At 45.3% G+C, this 26,522-nt stretch overlaps 1 protein-coding gene across 1 annotated transcript in view; it reads right to left on the bottom strand.

Moving 5' to 3' along the window:
• Positions 1-1,099: 1,099 nt before the first annotated feature.
• Positions 1,100-26,522, bottom strand: part of gbe1b (glucan (1,4-alpha-), branching enzyme 1b) — a 333,639-nt gene continuing 308,216 nt past the window's right edge. The window contains exon 17 of the mRNA XM_046296301.1: positions 1,100-2,496. Within this exon, the coding sequence (XP_046152257.1) occupies positions 2,434-2,496 (63 nt within the window). The 3' untranslated portion in view covers positions 1,100-2,433. The remainder of the gene's footprint in view (positions 2,497-26,522) is intronic.

Raw genomic sequence — 26,522 nt, 5'->3', positions numbered from 1 at the left:
AATAGTGCACTATGAAGGGAATCAGTGATCCTTCATGTTTGATGCTACATGACCTTAACCCACCCACACAGGCAGAATCCCAAGTTACACTCTAAACAGTGCACTACATTTTGACAAGAGCCCAAAGTGGAGGCTGGTGAGGTGAAAAGCAGCACACTATATAAGAATAGGGGTTAATTTGGGAGGTAACACACAAGTATTCAGTGAGCATGAACAATCTTGGCATTTTCCTAAATAGAAATAGTATTTTAGCCTTGGGAGTTACTGACAGTATGGACCTTTGCAGATAACGTTAAACAATATATATATATTTAATTGAAATCAAAGCTCCATTTCTGTCAGGGGTAAGAGTGTCTATAATACAGTATAAGCGACAGGCAAGAGGGGAAGTGGGGCAGGACGGACGATGGTTCAGAATATAGATGGCCAGTTCCTGTCTGTGAGCAGGGTCCAGTACTGTTATTTAGTGTCGCTACGGTCTCCTCTGCCACTCTAATAGTCATTGTGTGCCAATCGTCGTGTCCATTCCAGAAGCTTCCGTAACTCAAAACACATCGTATACCAGACGGGCTTTCAGCTGCCTGTATTCAGTAGTCTGACTATGTGGCATTAGCTGCAAATGACTGACACACACTAAAACAAGTATATAGACAAGTAAAAATGCACAATCCCTAAGCTGCTTTGATAGAAGACCCATCACACCACAGAGGTATTACAAACCCACTGAAGTCAGGATAGTCAACAAAATGACATATATATTATTCAAGACGGCTTATTTCAGTGTAAATACAATGCCAACAAAGGAATCAATAAATCAACAGCGACGAAACAAACGGGATGACGTCACGGCGATCTGAATGCTGATTGGCTGACTGCCGTGGTATATCAGACCCCGTTTACCACGGGTATGAAAAATAGTTATTTTTTACTGCTATAATTACATTGGTAACCAGTTTATAATAGGAATAAGGCACCTCGGGGGGTTTGTGGTATATGGCCAATATACCACGGTTAAGGGCTGTGTCCAGGCACTCAGCGATGTGTCGTGCCTAAGAACAGCCCTTAGCCGTGGTATAATCGGCCATATACCACACCTCCTCCCTCGGGCCTTATTGCTTAAATATATTGTGCACTACTTTTTACCAGAGCCCTATGGGTCCTGGTTTAAAGTTGTGCACTATATAGGGAATAGGGTGCTATTTGGGATGCATGACTGGTAACTTTTTTTCCTGTCCTGTTTGATTTAAATAGTACACACTCTTACAGTATACACTTTTAAATAGTACACACTCTTATAGTATACACTTTTAAATAGTACACACTTACAGTATACACTTTTAAATAGTACACACTCTTATAGTATACACTTTTAAATAGTACACACTCTTATAGTATACACTTTCGGATGGCCAATTTCAAAACATTGTTGGAATTTAAATACAAAATCATAAGCATTAAATTGTACATCAAAAATTGCATGCGTATTGTATTTGTATATAAATAGCACACAGATCTTAATGCAATATATGTAAAATAATATTATTACAAGCCTGTGCATGCTGGAATCAGTGGAGAAGGTAGTACTATCGCTAACTGCATTAGCATTACTGTATCACAAGTAATGCTTTATGTTAGCATGTTAGCATTACTGTAACTCAAGCAATGCTTTATGTTAGAATTACTGTACCACAAGTTATACTTTATGTTAGCATTACTGTACCACAAGTAATACTTTGTTAGCATTTAGCATTACTGTACCACAAGCAATGCTTTATGTTAGCATTACTGTACCACAAGTAATACTTTATGTTAGCATGTTAGCATTACCGTACCACAAGTAATGCTTTATGTTAGCATGTTAGCATTACCATATCCCTGTACCACGGTTTCTTTTCAAGTGTTGTAGGTGTCATACCAAGGCTTGGCAAACTAGTGGTGGGTGGATGGACTCAAAATATGAACGATATATACTATGGAAATGGCAGAATTACGGGAACTTCCCCCCCCAAAAAGTCCAGGTTTTCCTGCTTTATTCATCTCTGATTCCTGAAATTAGTTAGTGGAATTCTGCAACCCTCATCCTGAGTTACATCATATTAGTTTAACATATAATCAGCTATTCAGCAAGGCCCCGACTCGGTCATAGCAAGGCCCCGACTCGGTCATAGTGGGAAACAACTTGCTGTATTACAGATTATGTTAATATGATCATCTGCTAACTATTGTTAAAGGTGTATGGAAAAAACATAGGAACTCACAACAGTTGTGAAAAATGGGGAAGGGTGGGAGGGAAAGGGGGCGGGGCATTAGTGGCGTATGGTTAGTTGACACTGAAAAAAAAAAAAACGGACAGTGGTTGGTTGATAACACTTGAGGTTGGCGCCAGCTGGGTGTCTGTTCCTGTTGGTAGCGAGCGTCAGTAGTAGCAGAGCTCTAATAACAGGACTCGGTGTCGTCATTACCCAGGATCAGAGCTGTCCTGCAGGGGATGTACACCTGGTGGACGGAGACACAGGAGAGGTAAAGGGGCGGGGGGTGGAGAGGGAAGAAGAGAGAGGAGACATGTTCTTAAGAAAGTCAACTGCAGGTTAAATATTCCTAAATCATCATGAGATGGCCCTCTAGGGTGCTTCTCAAATGGCACCCTATTCCCTACATACTGCACAGGGCTCTGGTCAACAGTAGTACACTACCCATAGGGCTCTGGTCAACAGTAGTACACTACCCATAGGGCTCTGGTCAACAGTAGTGCACTACCCATAGGGCTCTGGTCAACAGTAGTACACTACCCATAGGGCTCTGGTCAACAGTAGTACACTACCCATAGGGCTCTGGTCAACAGTAGTACACTACCCATAGGGCTCTGGTCAACAGTAGTACACTACCCATAGGGCTCTGGTCAACAGTAGTACACTACCCATAGGGCTCTGGTCAACAGTAGTACACTACCCATAGGGCTCTGGTCTATAGTAGTACACTACCTATAGGGCTCTGGTCAACAGTAGTGCACTACCCATAGGGCTCTGGTCAACAGTAGTACACTACCCATAGGGCTCTGGTCAACAGTAGTACACTACCCATAGGGCTCTGGTCAACAGTAGTACACTACCCATAGGGCTCTGGTCAACAGTAGTACACTACCCATAGGGCTCTGGTCAACAGTAGTACACTACCCATAGGGCTCTGGTCAACAGTAGTACACTACTACTGTACACTACCTATAGGGCTCTGGTCAACAGTAGTGCACTACCCATAGGGCTCTGGTCAACAGTAGTTCACTACCCATAGGGCTCTGGTCAACAGTAGTGCACTACCCATAGGGCTCTGGTCAACAGTAGTACACTACCCATAGGGCTCTGGTCAACAGCAGTACACTACCCATAGGGCTCTGGTCAACAGTAGTACACTACCCATAGGGCTCTGGTCAACAGTAGTACACTACCCATAGGGCTCTGGTCAACAGTAGTACACTACCCATAGGGCTCTGGTCAACAGTAGTACACTACCCACAGGGCTCTGGTCAACAGTAGTGCACTACCCATAGGGCTCTGGTCAACAGTAGTACACTACCTATAGGGCTCTGGTCAACAGTAGTGCACTACCCATAGGGCTCTGGTCAACAGTAGTGCACTACCCATAGGGCTCTGGTCAACAGTAGTGCACTACCCATAGGGCTCTGGTCAACAGTAGTGCACTACCCATAGGGCTCTGGTCAACAGTAGTACACTACCCATAGGGCTCTGGTCAACAGTAGTACACTACCCATAGGGCTCTGGTCAACAGTAGTACACTACTACTGTACACTACTCACAGGGCTCTGGTCAACAGTAGTACACTACTACTGTACACTACTCACAGGGCTCTGGTCAACAGCAGTACACAACCCATAGGGCTCTGGTCTATACTAGTACACTACCCATAGGGCTCTGGTCAACAGCAGTACACAACCCATAGGGCTCTGGTCTATACTAGTACACTACCCATAGGGCTCTGGTCAACAGTAGTACACTACCCATAGGGCTCTGGTCAACAGTAGTACACTACCCATAGGGCTCTGGTCAACAGTAGTACACTACCCATAGGGCTCTGGTCAACAGTAGTACACTACCCACAGGGCTCTGGTCAACAGTAGTACACTACCCATAGGGCTCTGGTCAACATTAGTGCACTACCCATAGGGCTCTGGTCAACAGTAGTACACTACCCACAGGGCTCTGGTCAACAGTAGTACAGGGCTACTGGTCAACTGTACACTACCCATAGGGCTCTGGTCAACAGTAGTACACTACCTATAGGGTTCTGGTCAACAGTAGTACACTACCCATAGGGCTCTGGTCAACAGTAGTACACTACCCACAGGGCTCTGGTCAACAGTAGTACACTACCCATAGGGCTCTGGTCAACAGTAGTACACTACCCATAGGGCTCTGGTCAACAGTAGTACACTACTACTGTACACTACCCATAGGGCTCTGGTCAACAGTAGTACACTACCCACAGGGCTCTGGTCAACAGTAGTACACTACCCATAGGGCTCTGGTCAACAGTAGTACACTACTCACAGGGCTCTGGTCAACAGTAGTACACTACCCATAGGGCTCTGGTCAACAGTAGTACACTACTACTGTACACTACTCATAGGGCTCTGGTCAACAGTAGTACACTACCCATAGGGCTCTGGTCAACAGTAGTACACTACCTATAGGGCTCTGGTCAACAGTAGTACACTACTACTGTACACTACCCATAGGGCTCTGGTCAACAGTAGTACACTACCCATAGGGCTCTGGTCAACAGTAGTACACTACTACTGTACACTACCCATAGGGCTCTGGTCAACAGTAGTACACTACCCATAGGGCTCTGGTCAACAGTAGTACACTACTCACAGGGCTCTGGTCAAAAGTAGTACACTACTCACAGGGCTCTGGTCAACAGTAGTACACTACCCATAGGGCTCTGGTCAACAGTAGTACACTACTCACAGGGCTCTGGTCAACAGTAGTACACTACCCATAGGGCTCTGGTCAACAGTAGTACACTACTACTGTACACTACTCATAGGGCTCTGGTCAACAGTAGTACACTACCCATAGGGCTCTGGTCAACAGTAGTACACTACCTATAGGGCTCTGGTCAACAGTAGTACACTACTACTGTACACTACCCATAGGGCTCTGGTCAACAGTAGTACACTACCCATAGGGCTCTGGTCAACAGTAGTACACTACTACTGTACACTACCCATAGGGCTCTGGTCAACAGTAGTACACTACCCATAGGGCTCTGGTCAACAGTAGTACACTACTCACAGGGCTCTGGTCAAAAGTAGTACACTACTCACAGGGCTCTGGTCAACAGTAGTACACTACCCATAGGGCTCTGGTCAACAGTAGTACACTACCCACAGGGCTCTGGTCAACAGTAGTACACTACTCATAGGGCTCTGGTCAACAGTAGTACACTACCCACAGGGCTCTGGTCTATACTAGTACACTACCTATAGGGCTCTGGTCAACAGTAGTGCACTACCCATAAGGCTCTGGTCAACAGTAGTACACTACCCATAGGGCTCTGGTCAACAGTAGTACACAACCCATAGGGCTCTGGTCAACAGTAGTACACTACCCACAGGGCTCTGGTCTATACTAGTACACTACCTATAGGGCTCTGGTCAACAGTAGTGCACTACCCATAAGGCTCTGGTCAACAGTAGTACACTACCCATAGGGCTCTGGTCAACAGTAGTACACTACCCATAGGGCTCTGGTCAACAGTAGTACACTACTACTGTACACTACCCATAGGGCTCTGGTCAACAGTAGTACACAACCCATAGGGCTCTGGTCTATACTAGTACACTACCCATAGGGCTCTGGTCAACAGTAGTACACTACCTATAGGGCTCTGGTCAACAGTAGTACACTACCCATAGGGCTCTGGTCAACAGCAGTACACTACCCATAGGGCTCTGGTCAACAGCAGTACACTACCTATAGGGCTCTGGTCAACAGTAGTACACTACTCACAGGGCTCTGGTCAACAGTAGTACACTACCCATAGGGCTCTGGTCAACAGTAGTACACTACCCATAGGGCTCTGGTCAACAGTAGTACACTACTACTGTACACTACCCTTAGGGCTCTGGTCAACAGTAGTACACCACCCATAGGGCTCTGGTCAACAGTAGTACACTACCCATAGGGCTCTGGTCAACAGTAGTACACTACTCACAGGGCTCTGGTCAACAGTAGTACACTACTCACAGGGCTCTGGTCAACAGTAGTACACTACTACTGTACACTACCCATAGGGCTCTGGTCAACAGTAGTACACTACCCATAGGGCTCTGGTCAACAGTAGTACACTACCCATAGGGCTCTGGTCAACAGTAGTACACTACTACTGTACACTACTCACAGGGCTCTGGTCAACAGTAGTACACTACTACTGTACACTACTCACAGGGCTCTGGTCAACAGCAGTACACAACCCATAGGGCTCTGGTCTATACTAGTACACTACCCATAGGGCTCTGGTCAACAGCAGTACACAACCCATAGGGCTCTGGTCTATACTAGTACACTACCCATAGGGCTCTGGTCAACAGTAGTACACTACCCATAGGGCTCTGGTCAACAGTAGTACACTACCCATAGGGCTCTGGTCAACAGTAGTACACTACCCATAGGGCTCTGGTCAACAGTAGTACACTACTCACAGGGCTCTGGTCAACAGCAGTACACTACCCACAGGGCTCTGGTCAACCCACTACCCAGGGCTCTGGTCAACAGTAGTACACTACTACTGTACACTACCCATAGGGCTCTGGTCAACAGTAGTACACTACCCACAGGGCTCTGGTCAACAGTAGTACACTACCCATAGGGCTCTGGTCAACAGTAGTGCACTACCCATAGGGCTCTGGTCAACAGTAGTACACTACCCACAGGGCTCTGGTCAACAGTAGTACACTACTACTGTACACTACCCATAGGGCTCTGGTCAACAGTAGTACACTACCTATAGGGTTCTGGTCAACAGTAGTACACTACCCATAGGGCTCTGGTCAACAGTAGTACACTACCCACAGGGCTCTGGTCAACAGTAGTACACTACCCATAGGGCTCTGGTCAACAGTAGTACACTACCCATAGGGCTCTGGTCAACAGTAGTACACTACTACTGTACACTACCCATAGGGCTCTGGTCAACAGTAGTACACTACCCACAGGGCTCTGGTCAACAGTAGTACACTACCCATAGGGCTCTGGTCAACAGTAGTACACTACTCACAGGGCTCTGGTCAACAGTAGTACACTACCCATAGGGCTCTGGTCAACAGTAGTACACTACTACTGTACACTACTCATAGGGCTCTGGTCAACAGTAGTACACTACCCATAGGGCTCTGGTCAACAGTAGTACACTACCTATAGGGCTCTGGTCAACAGTAGTACACTACTACTGTACACTACCCATAGGGCTCTGGTCAACAGTAGTACACTACCCATAGGGCTCTGGTCAACAGTAGTACACTACTACTGTACACTACCCATAGGGCTCTGGTCAACAGTAGTACACTACCCATAGGGCTCTGGTCAACAGTAGTACACTACTCACAGGGCTCTGGTCAAAAGTAGTACACTACTCACAGGGCTCTGGTCAACAGTAGTACACTACCCATAGGGCTCTGGTCAACAGTAGTACACTACCCACAGGGCTCTGGTCAACAGTAGTACACTACTCATAGGGCTCTGGTCAACAGTAGTACACTACCCACAGGGCTCTGGTCTATACTAGTACACTACCTATAGGGCTCTGGTCAACAGTAGTGCACTACCCATAAGGCTCTGGTCAACAGTAGTACACTACCCATAGGGCTCTGGTCAACAGTAGTACACTACCCATAGGGCTCTGGTCAACAGTAGTACACTACCCATAGGGCTCTGGTCAACAGTAGTACACTACTACTGTACACTACCCATAGGGCTCTGGTCAACAGTAGTACACAACCCATAGGGCTCTGGTCTATACTAGTACACTACCCATAGGGCTCTGGTCAACAGTAGTACACTACCTATAGGGCTCTGGTCAACAGTAGTACACTACCCATAGGGCTCTGGTCAACAGCAGTACACTACCCATAGGGCTCTGGTCAACAGCAGTACACTACCTATAGGGCTCTGGTCAACAGTAGTACACTACTCACAGGGCTCTGGTCAACAGTAGTACACTACCCATAGGGCTCTGGTCAACAGTAGTACACTACTCATAGGGCTCTGGTCAACAGTAGTACACTACTACTGTACACTACCCTTAGGGCTCTGGTCAACAGTAGTACACCACCCATAGGGCTCTGGTCAACAGTAGTACACTACCCATAGGGCTCTGGTCAACAGTAGTACACCACCCATAGGGCTCTGGTCAACAGTAGTACACTACCCATAGGGCTCTGGTCAACAGTAGTACACTACTCACAGGGCTCTGGTCAACAGTAGTACACTACTCACAGGGCTCTGGTCAACAGTAGTACACTACTACTGTACACTACCCATAGGGCTCTGGTCAACAGTAGTACACTACCCATAGGGCTCTGGTCAACAGTAGTACACTACTACTGTACACTACCCATAGGGCTCTGGTCAACAGTAGTACACAACCCATAGGGCTCTGGTCTATACTAGTACACTACCCATAGGGCTCTGGTCAACAGTAGTACACTACCTATAGGGCTCTGGTCAACAGTAGTACACTACCTATAGGGCTCTGGTCAACAGTAGTACACTACCCATAGGGCTCTGGTCAACAGCAGTACACTACCTATAGGGCTCTGGTCAACAGTAGTACACTACTCACAGGGCTCTGGTCAACAGTAGTACACTACCCATAGGGCTCTGGTCAACAGTAGTACACTACCCATAGGGCTCTGGTCAACAGTAGTACACTACTACTGTACACTACCCTTAGGGCTCTGGTCAACAGTAGTACACTACCCATAGGGCTCTGGTCAACAGCAGTACACTACCTATAGGGCTCTGGTCAACAGTAGTACACTACCCATAGGGCTCTGGTCAACAGTAGTACACTACCCATAGGGCTCTGGTCAACAGTAGTACACTACTCACAGGGCTCTGGTCAACAGTAGTACACTACTACTGTACACTACCCATAGGGCTCTGGTCAACAGCAGTACACTACCTATAGGGCTCTGGTCAACAGTAGTACACTACTCACAGGGCTCTGGTCAACAGTAGTACACTACCCATAGGGCTCTGGTCAACAGTAGTACACTACCCATAGGGCTCTGGTCAACAGTAGTACTACTACTACACTACCCTTAGGGCTCTGGTCAACAGTAGTACACTACCCATAGGGCTCTGGTCAACAGCAGTACACTACCTATAGGGCTCTGGTCAACAGTAGTACACTACCCATAGGGCTCTGGTCAACAGTAGTACACTACCCATAGGGCTCTGGTCAACAGTAGTACACTACTCACAGGGCTCTGGTCAACAGTAGTACACTACTACTGTACACTACCCATAGGGCTCTGGTCAACAGTAGTACACTACTACTGTACACTACCCATAGGGCTCTGGTCAACAGTAGTACACTACCCATAGGGCTCTGGTCAACAGTAGTACACTACCCATAGGGCTCTGGTCAACAGTAGTACACTACTCACAGGGCTCTGGTCAACAGTAGTACACTACTACTGTACACTACCCATAGGGCTCTTGTCAACAGTAGTACACTACCCATAGGGCTCTGGTCAACAGTAGTACACTACCCATAGGGCTCTGGTCAACAGTAGTACACTACCCATAGGGCTCTGGTCAACAGTAGTACACTACTCACAGGGCTCTGGTCAACAGTAGTACACTACCCATAGGGCTCTGGTCAACAGACAGTAGTACACTACCCATAGGGCTCTGGTCAACAGTAGTACACTACCCATAGGGCTCTGGTCAACAGTAGTACACTACTACTGTACACAACCTATAGGGCTCTGGTCAACAGTAGTACACTACCCATAGAGCTCTGGTCAACAGTAGTACACTACCCACAGGGCTCTGGTCAACAGTAGTACACTACTCACAGGGCTCTGGTCAACAGTAGTACACTACCCACAGGGCTCTGGTCAACAGTAGTACACTACTCATAGGGCTCTGGTCAACAGTAGTACACTACCCATAGGGCTCTGGTCAACATTAGTACACTACCCATAGGGCTCTGGTCTATACTAGTACACTACCCATAGGGCTCTGGTCTATAGTAGTACACTACCCATAGGGCTCTGGTCAACATTAGTACACTACCCATAGGGCTCTGGTCTATACTAGTACACTACCCATAGGGCTCTGGTCTATAGTAGTACACTACTCATAGGGCTCTGGTCAACAGCAGTACACTACCCACAGGGCTCTGGTCTATACTAGTGCACTACCCATAGGGCTCTGGTCAACAGTAGTACACTACCGATAGGGCTCTGGTCAACAGTAGTACACTACTTATAGGGCTCTGGTCTATACTAGTACACTACCCATAGGGCTCTGGTCAACAGTAGTACACTACTTATAGGGCTCTGGTCTATACTAGTACACTACCCACAGGGCTCTGGTCTATACTAGTACACTACCCATAGGGCTCTGGTCAACAGTAGTACACTACTTATAGGGCTCTGGTCAACAGTAGTACACTACTCACAGGGCTCTGGTCAACAGTAGTACACTACTACTGTACACTACCCATAGGGCTCTTGTCAACAGTAGTACACTACCCATAGGGCTCTGGTCAACAGTAGTACACTACCCATAGGGCTCTGGTCAACAGTAGTACACTACCCATAGGGCTCTGGTCAACAGTAGTACACTACTCACAGGGCTCTGGTCAACAGTAGTACACTACCCATAGGGCTCTGGTCAACAGACAGTAGTACACTACCCATAGGGCTCTGGTCAACAGTAGTACACTACCCATAGGGCTCTGGTCAACAGTAGTACACTACTACTGTACACAACCTATAGGGCTCTGGTCAACAGTAGTACACTACCCATAGAGCTCTGGTCAACAGTAGTACACTACCCACAGGGCTCTGGTCAACAGTAGTACACTACTCACAGGGCTCTGGTCAACAGTAGTACACTACCCACAGGGCTCTGGTCAACAGTAGTACACTACTCATAGGGCTCTGGTCAACAGTAGTACACTACCCATAGGGCTCTGGTCAACATTAGTACACTACCCATAGGGCTCTGGTCTATACTAGTACACTACCCATAGGGCTCTGGTCTATAGTAGTACACTACCCATAGGGCTCTGGTCAACATTAGTACACTACCCATAGGGCTCTGGTCTATACTAGTACACTACCCATAGGGCTCTGGTCTATAGTAGTACACTACTCATAGGGCTCTGGTCAACAGCAGTACACTACCCACAGGGCTCTGGTCTATACTAGTGCACTACCCATAGGGCTCTGGTCAACAGTAGTACACTACCGATAGGGCTCTGGTCAACAGTAGTACACTACTTATAGGGCTCTGGTCTATACTAGTACACTACCCATAGGGCTCTGGTCAACAGTAGTACACTACTTATAGGGCTCTGGTCTATACTAGTACACTACCCACAGGGCTCTGGTCTATACTAGTACACTACCCATAGGGCTCTGGTCAACAGTAGTACACTACTTATAGGGCTCTGGTCAACAGTAGTACACTACTCACAGCAGCAGTTATACTGAACCGGCCAACAGCAGCAGTTATACTGAACCGGCCAACAGCAGTTATACTGAACCGGCCAACAGCAGTTATACTGAACCGGCCAACAGCAGTTATACTGAACCGGCCAACAGCAGTTATACTGAACCGGCCAACAGCAGCAGTCACACTGAACCGGCCAACAGCAGTTATACTGAACCGGCCAACAGCAGTCACACTGAACCGGCCAACAGCAGTCACACTGAACCGGCCAACAGCAGTCATACTGAACCGGCCAACAGCAGTTATACTGAACCGGCCAACAGCAGCAGTCATACTGAACCGGCCAACAGCAGTTATACTGAACCGGCCAACAGCAGTTATACTGAACCGGCCAGCAGCAGTCACACTGAACCGGCCAACAGCAGCAGTCATACTGAACCGGCCAACAGCAGCAGTCACACTGAACCGGCCAACAGCAGTTATACTGAACCGGCCAGCAGCAGTCACACTGAACCGGCCAACAGCAGCAGTCACACTGAACCGGCCAACAGCAGCAGTTATACTGAACCGGCCAACAGCAGCAGTTATACTGAACCGGCCAACAGCAGTCACACTGAACCGGCCAACAGCAGTCACACTGAACCGGCCAACAGCAGCAGTCATACTGAACCGGCCAACAGCAGTCACACTGAACCGGCCAACAGCAACAGTCACACTGAACCGGCCAACAGCAGCAGTTATACTGAACCGGCCAACAGCAGCAGTTACACTGAACCGGCCAACAGCAGTCACACTGAACCGCCAACAGCAGTCACACTGAACCGGCCAACAGCAGCAGTCACACTGAACCGGCCAACAGCAGCAGTCATACTGAACCGGCCAACAGCAGCAGTTATACTGAACCGGCCAACAGCAGTCACACTGAACCGCCAACAGCAGTCACACTGAACCGGCCAACAGCAGCAGTTATACTGAACCGGCCAACAGCAGCAGTTATACTGAACCGGCCAACAGCAGTCACACTGAACCGGCCAACAGCAGCAGTTATACTGAACCCGGCCAACAGCAGTTATACTGAACCGCCAACAGCAGTCACACTGAACCGGCCAACAGCAGCAGTTATTCTGAACCGGCCAACAGCAGTCACACTGAACCGGCCAACAGCAGCAGTTATACTGAACCGGCCAACAGCAGCAGTTATACTGAACCGGCCAACAGCAGCAGTTATACTGAACCGGCCAACAGCAGCAGTTATACTGAACCGGCCAGCAGCAGCAGTCACACTGAACCGGCCAACAGCAGTCACACTGAACCGGCCAGCAGCAGTCACACTGAACCGACCAACAGCAGTCACACTGAACCGGCCAACAGCAGTTATACTGAACCGGCCAACAGCAGTTATACTGAACCGGCCAACAGCAGTTATACTGAACCGGCCAACAGCAGTCACACTGAACCAGCCAACAGCAGTCACACTGAACCGGCCAACAACAGTCACACTGAACCGGCCAACAGCAGTCACACTGAACCGGCGAACAGCAACAGTCACACTGAACCGGCCAACAGCAGTTATACTGAACCGACCAACAGCAATCACACTGAACCGGCCAACAGCAGTTATACTGAACCGGCCAACAGCAGTCACACTGAACCGGCCAACAGCAGTTATACTGAACCGGCCAACAGCAGTTATACTGAACCGGCCAACAGCAGTCACACTGAACCGGCCAACAGCAGTTATACTGAACCGGCCAACAGCAGTTATACTGAACCAGCCAACAGCAGTTATACTGAACCGGCCAACAGCAGTTATACTGAACCAGCCAACAGCAGTTACACTGAACCGGCCAACAACAGCAGTCATACTGAACCGGCCAACAGCAGCAGTCACACTGAACCGGCCAACAGCAGTCACACTGAACCGGCCAACAGCAGTCACTAGTTCACTCTTCCTGATGGAAAGTTTTTTGTTGATCTTTGTGTTTGAATACATTTAAAGTAGGGATTTCCCTCCCTGTTATTTGCTTTGTGAAATTACTACATAGTATTATATCTGAAAATAAATTGCATTACTGTAGTTGAAAGTTCTTGCCGGGAGTGAAAATGTTACTCTTTAAATCAAGACAAAAATACATGTGAAGCATATTGACAACGGTGCTTTGTTTCTAGATATTAAACACATTCAACATGAAACACTGATATTGAACATAGACAATATGAAACATTGAGGAATCTGTGGAGGAAACTGTCAACCGGGAGCCATAAACTGGGATTATGGCATCTATCGGTCTTTGGTGGATAGAGGGAGAATAAACATGGCTGCATGAGAATATCTACCCATTCTATTACCCCTGAGAATATCTACCATTCTATTACCCTCTGAGAATATCTACCCATTCTATTACCCTCTGAATATATATCTACCCATTCTATTACCCTCTGAGAATATCTACCCATTCTATTACCCTCTGAATATATATCTACCCATTCTATTACCCTCTGAGAATATCTACCCATTATATTACCCTCTGAGAATATCTACCATTCTATTACCCTCTGAGAATATCTACCCATTCTATTACCCTCTGAATATATATCTACCCATTCTATTACCCTCTGAATATATATCTACCCATTCTATTACCCTCTGAATATATCTACCCATTCTATTACCCTCTGAGAATATCTACCCATTCTATTACCCTCTGAGAATATCTACCCATTCTATTACCCTCTGAATATATATCTACCCATTCTATTACCCTCTGAATATATATCTACCCATTCTATTACCCTCTGAGAATATCTACCCATTCTATTACCCTCTGAGAATATCTACCCATTCTATTACCCCCTGAATATATATCTACCATTCTATTACCCTCTGAGAAAATCTACCCATTCTATTACCCTCTGAGAAAATCTACCCATTCTATTACCCTCTGAATATATATCTACCCATTCTATTACCCTCTGAATATATATCTACCCATTCTATTACCCTCTGAATATATATCTACCCATTCTATTACCCTCTGAGAATATCTACCCATTCTATTACCCTCTGAGAATATCTACCCATTCTATTACCCTCTGAGAATATCTACCCATTCTATTACCCTCTGAATATATATCTACCCATTCTATTACCCTCTGAGAATATCTACCCATTCTATTACCCTCTGAGAATATCTACCCATTCTATTACCCTCTGAGAATATCTACCCATTCTATTACCCTCTGAATATATATCTACCATTCTATTACCCTCTGAGAATATCTACCCATTCTATTACCCTCTGAGAATATCTACCCATTCTATTACCCCCTGAGAATATCTACCCATTCTATTACCCTCTGAATATATATCTACCCATTCTATTACCCCCTGAGAATATCTACCCATTCTATTACCCTCTGAGAATATATACCCCCTGAGAATATCTACCCATTCTATTACCCTCTGAGAATATCTACCCATTCCTGAGAATATTCTATTACCCATTCTATTACCCTCTGAGAATATTCTATTACCCCTGAGAATATCTACCCATTCTATTACCCTCTGAGAATATCTATATCTAGATTCATTACCCTCTGATATAACGCCAGGGTACTGATAATATCCATTCTATTATCTGAGAATATCTACCCATTCTATTACCCTCTGAGAATATCTACCCATTCGGAATATATATCTACCCATTCTATTACCCTCTGAATATATATCTACCCATTCTATTACCCTCTGAGAATGAGAATATCTACCCATTCTATTACTGTAATCTACCCATTCTATTACCCTCTGAGATAAATCTGCTAAATTCTATTACCCTCTGAATATATATCTATTATCTGAATAATATCTACCCATTCTATTACCCTCTGAATATATATCAACCCATTCTATTACCCTCTGAGAATATCTACCCATTCTATTACCCTCTGAGAATATCTACCCATTCTATTACCCTCTGAATATATATCTACCCATTCTATTACCCTCTGAGAATATCTACCCATTCTATTACCCTCTGAGAATATCTACCCATTCTATTACCCTCTGAGAATATCTACCCAATTATCTGAATATATATCTACCATTCTATTACCCTCTGAGAATATCTACCCATTCTATTACCCTCCTCTAATTCTATTACCCCTGAGAATATCTACCCATTCTATTACCCCATTACCCCCTGAGAATATCTACCCATTCCATTACCCCTGAATATATATCTACCATTCTATTACCCCCTGAGAATATCTGGTCCTTCTGTAGCTCAGTTTAGCATGGCCTCTGAGGGTAGTGGGTTATCGGGACCACCCATAGGTAGAATGTATGCACACATGACTGTAAGTCGCTTTGGATAAGCGTCTGCTAAATGGCATATATTATTATTATTATATATTATTATTATAGAATATCTACCCATTCTATTACCCTCTGAGAATATCTACCCATTCTATTACCCTCTGAGAATATCTACACATTATATTACCCTCTGAGAATATCTACCCATTCTATTACCCTCTGAATATATATCTACCCATTCTATTACCCCCTGAGAATATCTACCCATTCTATTACCCTCTGAATATATATCTACCCATTCTATTACCCTCTGAATATATATCTACCCATTCTATTACCCTCTGAGAATATCTACCCATTCTATTACCCTCTGAGAATATCTACCCATTCTATTACCCCCTGAGAATATCTACCCATTCTATTACCCTCTGAGAATATCTACCATTCTATTACCCTCTGAGAATATCTACCCATTCTATTACCCCCTGAGAATATCTACCCATTCTATTACCCTCTGAGAATATCTACCCATTCTATTACCCCCTGAGAATATCTACCCATTCTATTACCCTCTGAGAATATCTACCCATTCTATTACCCCCTGAGAATATCTACCCATTCTATTACCCTCTGAATATATATCTACCATTCTATTACCCTCTGAGAATATCTACCCATTCTATTACCCTCTGAGAATATCTACCCATTCTATTACTCTCTGAGAATATCTACCCATTCTATTACCCTCTGAGAATATCTACCCATTCTATTACCCTCTGAGAATATCTACCCATTCTATTACCCTCTGAGAATATCTACCCATTCTATTACCCTCTGAGAATATCTACCCATTCTATTACCCTCTGAGAATATCTACCCATTCTATTACCCTCTGAATATATATCTACCCATTCTATTACCCTCTGAATATATATCTACCATTCTATTACCCTCTGAGAATATCTACCCATTCTATTACCCTCTGAATATATATCTACCATTCTATTACCCTCTGAGAATATCTACCCATTCTATTACCCTCTGAGAATATATATACCATTCTATTACCCTCTGAATATATATATATATATATCTACTCATTCTATTACCCTGTGAGAATATCTACCCATTCTATTACCCTCTGAATATATATCTACCATTCTATTACCCTGTGAGAATATCTACCCATTCTATTACCCTCTGAATATATATCTACCCATTCTATTACCCTCTAGGAATATCTACCCTCTCCGTTGTATTGCCCTCTGAGAATTACAGGTGCTAATGCTTGGTATGCAGCAGCTAGAGAAGCTGTCTAGTTGTTCAAGTTAAATATGCCTGTCCTTGTCTGAGTAAACATCACATTAAAAAGGGCTTTCTAACAAATAGAACAGCTGAATCACATGTCCCAGATAACCTCTTTATCCAACTTAAAACTCATCAGACATTGCCTTGCTCTAGCTGCAGTGTGTGGTGGGTGTGTGCTGGTTGTGTGCTGGTTGTGTGGTGGTTGTGTGGTGGGTGGGTGTGTAGTGGGTGTGTGGTGGGTGTGTACTGGTTGTGTGTTGGTTGTGTGGTGGGTGGGTGTGTGGTGTGTGTGTGCTGGTTGTGTAGTGGGTGTGTAGTGGTTGTGTAGTGGGTGTGTAGTGGTTATGTGGTGGTTGTGTGGTGGGTGTGTAGTGGGTGTGTAGTGGGTGTGTAGTGGGTGTGTGGTGGGTTTGTGGTGGGTGTGTAGTGGGTGTGTAGTGGGTGTGTAGTGGTTATGTGGTGGTTGTGTGGTGGTTGTGTGGTGGGTGTGTGGTGGGTGTGTAGTGGTTGTGTAGTGGTTGTGTAGTGGTTGTGTAGTGGGTGTGTGGTGGGTGTGTGGTGGGTGTGTAGTGGGTGTGTGTAGTGGGTGTGTAGTGGGTGTGTAGTGGGTGTGTAGTGGGTGTGTGGTGGGTGTGTGGTGGGTGTGTGGTGGGTGTGTGAGTGGATCAACAATAAAGGTAAAGCTTTACCAGATGCAATTTCTAAACCACTCTCCAAAAGACATCCGTTTACACAAAATCACAAGACAATCGTATTCAATTTGCACACATGGACAGAGAGACGAAAGTCTAATTCAATTTTCACAAAACCGAGGGTTCATGGAACTGCTGTAACTAAAACAGGCAGGCACACTTTAGCACTACAGTGCAGTGAATAACTCATACAACGTCACCGTCCCAAATGGCACCCTATTCCCTATATAGTGCCCTACTTGGGACCCTATTCCTATATAGTGCACTACTTGGGACCCTATTCCCTATATAGTGCACTACTTGGGACCCTATTCCCTATATAGTGCACTACTTGGCACCCTGCTCCCTATATAGTGCACTACATGGCACCCTATTCCTTATTTATAGTGCGCTGCTTTTCAACAGAACATTTTCTGGCCCTGGCCTAAAGTAGTGCATTACATAGGGAATAGGTTGCCATTTTGGGATGCACAAAAATACCTTCAGAAGTATGTTCCCCAGACATAAACCATAGCATCCTCCTCCCAGAGCAGAAGTGACAGATTCACACTGTGTGCAGAGCTGTAAGCAATTCAGTCACCCACTGAACTCCCCGAGCTGTCTCTCCGCATCTCACTCACACTCACACGCACACTGTGCAGTGCATTGCCCCCATGGTGCCAGCCCATCTGTCTGCATCATACTGTACACACCCCCAGCCCATCCGTCTGCATCATACTGTACACACTCCCAGCCCATCTGTCTGCATCATACTGTACACACCCCCAGCCCATCTGCCTGCATCATACTGTACACACCCCCAGCCCATCCTTCTGCATCATACTGTACACACCCCCAGCCCATCTGTCTGCATCATACTGTACACACCCCCAGCCCATCTGTCTGCATCATACTGTACACACCCCCAGCCCATCTGTCTGCATCATATACACACCCCCAGCCCATCCGTCTGCATCATACTGTACACACTCCCAGCCCATCTGTCTGCATCATACTGTACACACCCCCAGCCCATCTGTCTGCATCATACTGTACACACCCCCAGCCCATCTGTCTGCATCATACTGTACACACCCCCAGCCCATCCGTCTGCATCATACTGTACACACACCCCAGCATCCCAGCCCATCCTCAGCATCACACACACACACCCCAGCATCACACACACACCCCAGCATCCCAGCCCATCCTCAGCATCACACACACACACCCCAGCATCAATGTTTCACGCCACGTCACTACAGACCCTGGTTCGATTCCAGGCTGTATCACATCCGGCCGTGATTGGGAGTCACATAAGGGCAGCGGCGTCCGGGTTTGGCCGGTTTAGGCCGTCGTTGTAAAATAAGAATTTGTTCTTAACCGTCTTGCCTAGTTAAATAAATAATAATAATAAAAAAAAAAAAATAAAAAAAAAAAAGTTAAATCGCACACAGCCCAGCCCATCCTTCTGCATCAGTGGCGCTGAGTCTTACTGACTGGGGACTTTTTGCTTTGGCTACAGCTTGGCACCACGGAAGCAAGAGCGCAACACACAACCCCATGCTGCTAAAACACAAAAACATTACTCTCATGTCTAATGAAATAGTTACAGTGGGAGTCTCCACAGCTCCACTTATCACAGAGAGACATCCCAAATGGCACCCTAATCCCTATATTTAGTCCAATAGTTTTGACCAGGGCCCATAGGTAACTGCACTATATATAAAGGGGATTAGATTGTTATTTGGGATGCGGCTACAGAGGGGATCATAATGAATTACTGCACCTGTTTAGACAAAGACTACCACTGTGTCTAACCTGGGTACTGTCAACACATGATATCAGACCAAAGACTACCACTGTGTCTAACCTGTGATCTGTCAACACACATGATATCAGACCAAAGACTACCACTGTGTCTAACCTGTGATCTGTCAACACACATGATATCAGACCAAAGACTACCACTGTGTCTAACCTGGGTACTGTCAACACATGATATCAGACCAAAGACTACCACTGTGTCTAACCTGGGTACTGTCAACACATGATATCAGACCAAAGACTACCACTGTGTCTAACCTGGGTACTGTCAACACATGATATCAGACCAAAGACTACCACTGTGTCTAACCTGTGATCTGTCAACACCAAAGACTACCACTGTGTCTAACCTGTGATCTGTCAACACCAAAGACTACCACTGTGTCTAACCTGTGATCTGTCAACCCATGATATCAGATCCAAATGAACAACATTGGAGACATATTTAGAATCCATGTGAGAACAAAGAGAAACCGATTGTCCGTTAGTGTTAGGTCTGTAATCAGGGTTATATAATCCCACACCGTTAGGTCTGTAATCAGGGTTATATAATCCCACACTGTTAGGTCTGTAATCAGGGTTATATAATCCCACACTGTTAGGTCTGTAATCAGGGTTATATAATCCCACACTGTTAGGTCTGTAATCAGGGTTATATAATCCCACACTGTTAGGTCTGTAATCAGGGTTATATAATCCCACACTGTTAGGTCTGTAATCAGGGTTATATAATCCCACACTGTTAGGTCTGTAATCAGGGTTATATAATCCCACACTGTTAGGTCTGTAATCAGGGTTAGATAATCCCACACTGTTAGGTCTGTAATCAGGGTTAGGGTTAGATAATCCCACACCGTTAGGTCTGTAATCAGGGTTAGATAATCCCACACCATTAGGTCTGTAATCAGGGTTAGATAATCCCACACCGTTAGGTCTGTAATCAGGGTTAGGGTTAGATAATCCCACACTGTTAGGTCTGTAATCAGGGTTAGGGTTAGATAATCCCACACCGTTAGGTCTGTAATCAGGGTTAGGGTTAGATAATCCCACACCGTTAGGTCTGTAATCAGGGTTAGATAATCCCACACCATTAGGTCTGTAATCAGGGTTAGATAATCCCACACTGTTAGGTCTGTAATCAGGGTTAGGGTTAGATAATCCCACACCGTTAGGTCTGTAATCAGGGTTAGATAATCCCACACCGTTATGGCTGTAATCAGGGTTAGATAATCCCACACCGTTAGGTCTGTAATCAGGGTTAGGGTTAGATAATCCCACACTGTTAGGTCTGTAATCAGGGTTAGGGTTAGATAATCCCACACCGTTAGGTCTGTAATCAGGGTTAGATAATCCCACACCGTTATGGCTGTAATCAGGGTTAGATAATCCCACACCGTTAGGTCTGTAATCAGGGTTAGGGTTAGATAATCCCACACCGTTAGGTCTGTAATCAGGGTTAGATAATCCCACACCATTAGGTCTGTAATCAGGGTTAGATAATCCCACACCGTTAGGTCTGTAATCAGGGTTAGGGTTAGATAATCCCACACCGTTAGGTCTGTAATCAGGGTTATATAATCCCACACCGTTAGGTCTGTAATCAGGGTTAGATAATCCCACACCCTTAAATCAAATTTGATTTGTCACATACACATGGTTAGCAGATGTTAATGCGAGTGTAGCGAAATGCTTGTGCTTCTAGTTCCGACAATGCAGTAATAACCAACGAGTAATCTAACCTAGCAATTCCAAAACTACTGTTTTATACACACAAGTGTAAAGGGATAAAGAATATGTACATAAAGATATATGAATGAGTGATGGTACAGAATGGCATAGGCCTAGATACAGTAGATGGTATTGAGTACAGTATATACATATGAGATGAGTAATGTAGGGTATATAAACATAAAGTGGCATAGTTTAAAGTGGCTAGTGATACATGTATTACATAAAGATGGCAAGATGCAGTAGATGCAGCAGTTTAAATGAGTACAGTATATACATATGAGATGAGTAATGTAGGGTATGTAAACATTATATTAAGTGGTATTAAGTGGTATTGTTTAAAGTGGCTAGTGATACATTTTTACATCAATTTCCATTATTAAAGTGGCTGGAGTTGAGTCAGTATGTTGGCAGCAGCCACTCAATGTTTGTGATGGCTGTTTAACAGTCTGTTGGCCTTGAGATAGAAGCTGTTTTTTCAGTCTCTCGGTCCCAGCTTTGATGCACCTGTACTGACCTCGCCTTCTGGATGATAGCGGTGTGAACAGGCAGTGGCTCGGGTGGTTGTTGTCCGTGATTATCTTTATGGCATTCCTGTAACATCGGGTGGTGTAGGTGTCCTGGAGGGCAGGTAGTTTGCCCCCGGTGATGCGTTGTGCAGACCTCAATACCCTCTGGAGAGCCTTGCAGTTGTGGGGGGAGCAGTTGCAGAACCAGGCGGTGATACAGCCCGACAGGATGCTCTCGATTGTGCATCTGTAGAAGTTTGAGTGCTTTTGATGACAAGCCAAATTTCTTCAGCCTCCTGAGGTGGAAGAGGCGCTGCTGCGCTTCTTCACGACGCTGTCAGTGTGAGTGGACCAATTCAGTTTGTCCGTGATGTGTACGCCGAGGAACTTAAAACTTACTAGCCTCTCCACTACTGTCCCGTCGATGTGGATAGGGGGGTGCTCCCTCTGCTGTTTCCTGAAGTCCACAATCATCTCCTTTGTTTTGTTGACGTTGAGGTGGAGGTTTCCTGACACCACACTCCGAGGGCCCTCACCTCCTCCCTGTAGGCCGTCTCGTCGCTGTTGGTAATCAAACCTACCACTGTAGTGTCGTCCGGAACCATGTTCCGCATTGCATCCAACAACAACCTTGACGAATACGCTGATTCGGTGAGCGAGTTCATTAGAAAGTGTATCGGCAATGTTATACCCACAGCAACGATTAAAACATTCCCAAACCAGAAACCGTGGATTGATGGCTTCATTCGCGCGAAACTGAAAGCGTGAACCACTGCTTTTAACCAGGGCAAGGTGACCAGAAAGATGACCGAATACAAACAGTGTAGCTATTCCCTCCGCAAGGAAATCAAACAATCTAAGCGTCAGTATAGAGACAAAGTAGAGTCGCAATTCAACGGCTCAGACACAAGAGGTATGTGGCAGGGTCTACAGTCAATCACATATTACAAAAAGAAAACCAGCCCCGCCGTGGACCAGGATGTCTTGCTCCCAGACAGACTACATAACTTTTTTGCCCGCTTTGAGGACAATAAAGTGGCACTGACATGGCCTGCTACCAAAACCTGCGGGCTCTCGTTCTCTGCAGCCACCATGAGTAAAACATTTAAACGTGTTAACCCTAGTAAGGCTGCCGGCCCAGACGGCATCCCCAGCCGCGTCCCCAGGGCATGCGCAGACCAGCTGGCTGGTGTGTTTACGGACATATTCAATCAATCCTTGTCTGCTGTTCCCACATGCTTCAAGATGGCCACCATTGTTCCTGTTCCCAAGAAAGCTAAGGTAACTGAGCTAAACGAATACCGCCCTGTAGCACTCACTTCCGTCATCATGAAGTGCTTTGAGAGACTAGTCAAGGACCATATCACCTCCACCCTACCTAACACCCTAGACCCACTCCAATTTGCTTACTGCCCCAATAGGTCCACAGATGACGCAATCACAACCACACTGCACACTGCCCTAACCCATCTGGACAAGAGGAATACCTATGTGAGAATGCTGTTCATCGACTACAGCTCAGCATTTAACACCATAGTACCCTCCAAATTCGTCATCAAGCTCGAGACCCTGCGTCAGTTTGTCAAATGTCTGCCCTGCTAGATGCCCCCGGTCAACTGTAGGTGCTTTTATTGTGAAGTGGAAACGTCTAGAAGCAACAACTGCTCAGCCGCTTAGTGATAGGCCACACAAGCTCACAGAACGGGACCGACAAGTGCTGAAGAGAGTAAAAATCATCTGTCCTCAGTTGCAACACTCACTAGCGAGTTCAAAACTGCCTCTGGAAGCAACATCAGCACAATAATTGCTCGTCGTGAGTTTCACGAAATGGGTTTCCATGGCCGAGCAGCCGAACACAAGACTAAGATCACCATGAGCAATGCCAAGCGTCTGCTGGAGTGGTGTAAAGCTTGCTGCCGTTGGACTCTGGAGCAGTGGAAATCGGTTCTCTGGAGTGATGAATCACACTTCACCATCTGGCAGTCCGACAGACAAATCTGGGTTTGGCGGATGCCAATAGAAGACTACCTGCCCCAATGCATAGGGCTAACTGTAAAGTTCGGTGGAGAAGGAATAATGGTCTGGGTCTGTTTTTCATGTTTCGGGCCCCTTAGTTCCACTGAAGGGGAATCTTAACGGTACAGCATACAATAACATTCTAGATGATTATGTACTTCCAACTGTTTGGGGAATGATCTTTCCTGCTTCAACTTGACAATGCCCCCGTGCCCAAAGTTCATACAGAAATGGTTTGACGAGATCGATGTGGAAGAACTTGACTGGCCTGCACAGAGCCCTGACCTCAACCCCATCGAACACCTTTGGGATGATTTGGAACTCCGACTGCGAGCCAGGCTTAATCTCCCAACTTCAGTGCCCGACGTCACTAATGCTCGTGGCTGAATAGAAGCAAGTCCCAGCAGCAATGTTCCACAGAAGAGTGGAGGCTGTTATAGCAGCAATGTTCCCACATCTAGTGGAAAGCCTTCCCAGAAGAGTGGAGGCTGTTATAGCAGCAATGTTCCAACATCTAGTGGAAAGCCTTCCCAGAAGAGTGGAGGCTGTTATAGCAGCAATGTTCCCACATCTAGTGGAAAGCCTTCCCAGAAGAGTGGAGGCTGTTATAGCAGCAATGTTCCCACATCTAGTGGAAAGCCTTCCCAGAAGAGTGGAGGCTGTTATAGCAGCAATGTTCCAACATCTAGTGGAAAGCCTTCCCAGAAGAGTGGAGGCTGTTATAGCAGCAATGTTCCAACATCTAGTGGAAAGCCTTCCCAGAAGAGTGGAGGCTGTTATAGCAGCAATGGAGGGGACCAACTCTATATTAATGCCCATGATTTTGAAATGAGATGTTCACCGAGCAGGAGTTCACATACTTTTGGTCATGTAGTGTATATATAGCAGCCTAGAGGTAGGTAAATACAGTGTATATATATATATATATATATATATATATATATATATATATATATATATATATATATATACACAGGCCGGTTGGACATACCACCAAATTCTTTAAAACGATGTTGGAGGCAACTTATAGTAGAATGAACATTACATTATCTGACAAAAGCTCTGGTGGACATTCCTGCAGTTAGCATGCCAATTGCACGATCCCTCAAAACTTGAGACATCGGTGGCATTTAGAGTGACCTTTTATTGCCCCCCAGCACAAGGTGCACCTGTGTAATGATCGTGCTGTTTAATCAGGTTCTAGATATGCCACACCGGTCAGGTGGATGGATTATCTTGGCAAAGAAGAAATGTTCACTAACAGGGATGTAAACAAATTTGTGCACAAAATATGAGAGAAATAAGCTTTTTTGTGCGTATTTCAGCTCACTTCGTTTAATAATTTTGTATTTTTCCTTACGTACTTTACACCAAATTAAAACTGCATTGTTGGTTAAGGGCTTGTAAGTAAGCATTTCCCGGTAAGGTCTACTACACCTGTTGTCTTCAGGATAGTTAACCTCTGTCACTGTTATTCTGTAATATATTTATATATATTATATCTATAATATCGTATATTGTAACCACGTATTCAAGCTAATCACATCTAAGTTTATTTATGACACAAGGTAGTGTAAGTTACACAATGTACTAATCACAACTAAAGCTCTCCTCACCAACAGTGCAATGATATTACGTTTTTATGGAAATTGTATTTACATTAGGCTATAGGCCTACGACAATAGCTACTGTATACCACGTAGTCAGAGGTTTATTAGGCTTTACAAGCAGATCCTTAGAACTATAATTTATCTTCTCCTTCAGCACCACAAGTTGGTTCAACTTCTTTAATTAACATCACTGCCTGATCCTGGAACTGCCCTATCAACACCACAAGTTGGTTCAACTTCTTTAATTAACATCACTGCCTGATCCTGGAACTGCCCTACCAACACCACAAAGGGGCTCTCCAATCATTTAGGCCTATAAACAGTCAGACTCATCACTTAATATTATTATAATAAATGGAAGATAATCACTTCTCACAATCGGGGCTCGTTTAAGTAATGTTACATTAAAGAATCAATGTCTGGCAAGAGCGCATAATGATTCATTTGCATTTCAAATAACAGAACCGAATACCATAGAAGGGGCTTTAACACTACGGTTACACCAAAAACACCTCCTTTCTAATGAGCTTTTAGGATGGTTAGCTGATGCTGAATAACACCTCCTTTCTAATGAGCTTTTAGGATGGTTAGCTGATGCTGAATAAAGTCCCGTAAATGTGTTTTATCATGAGTTGAAACTCAACAGAGCCACTAGGCAAGATAATACTCATTCAAGGGTTTTTCTTCATTTGTACTATTTTCTACATTGTAGAATAATAGTGAAGACATCAACACTATGAAATAACACATACGGAGTCATGTAGTAACCAATAAAGCGTTAAACACATAGGAATATATTTTATATTTGAGATTCTTCAAAGTAGCCACCC

Source organism: Oncorhynchus gorbuscha, linkage group LG13, assembly GCF_021184085.1.
Source record: "Oncorhynchus gorbuscha isolate QuinsamMale2020 ecotype Even-year linkage group LG13, OgorEven_v1.0, whole genome shotgun sequence".
NCBI classification, from domain to species: domain Eukaryota; kingdom Metazoa; phylum Chordata; class Actinopteri; order Salmoniformes; family Salmonidae; genus Oncorhynchus; species Oncorhynchus gorbuscha.
This window is presented reverse-complemented; position numbering and strand designations above follow the sequence as displayed.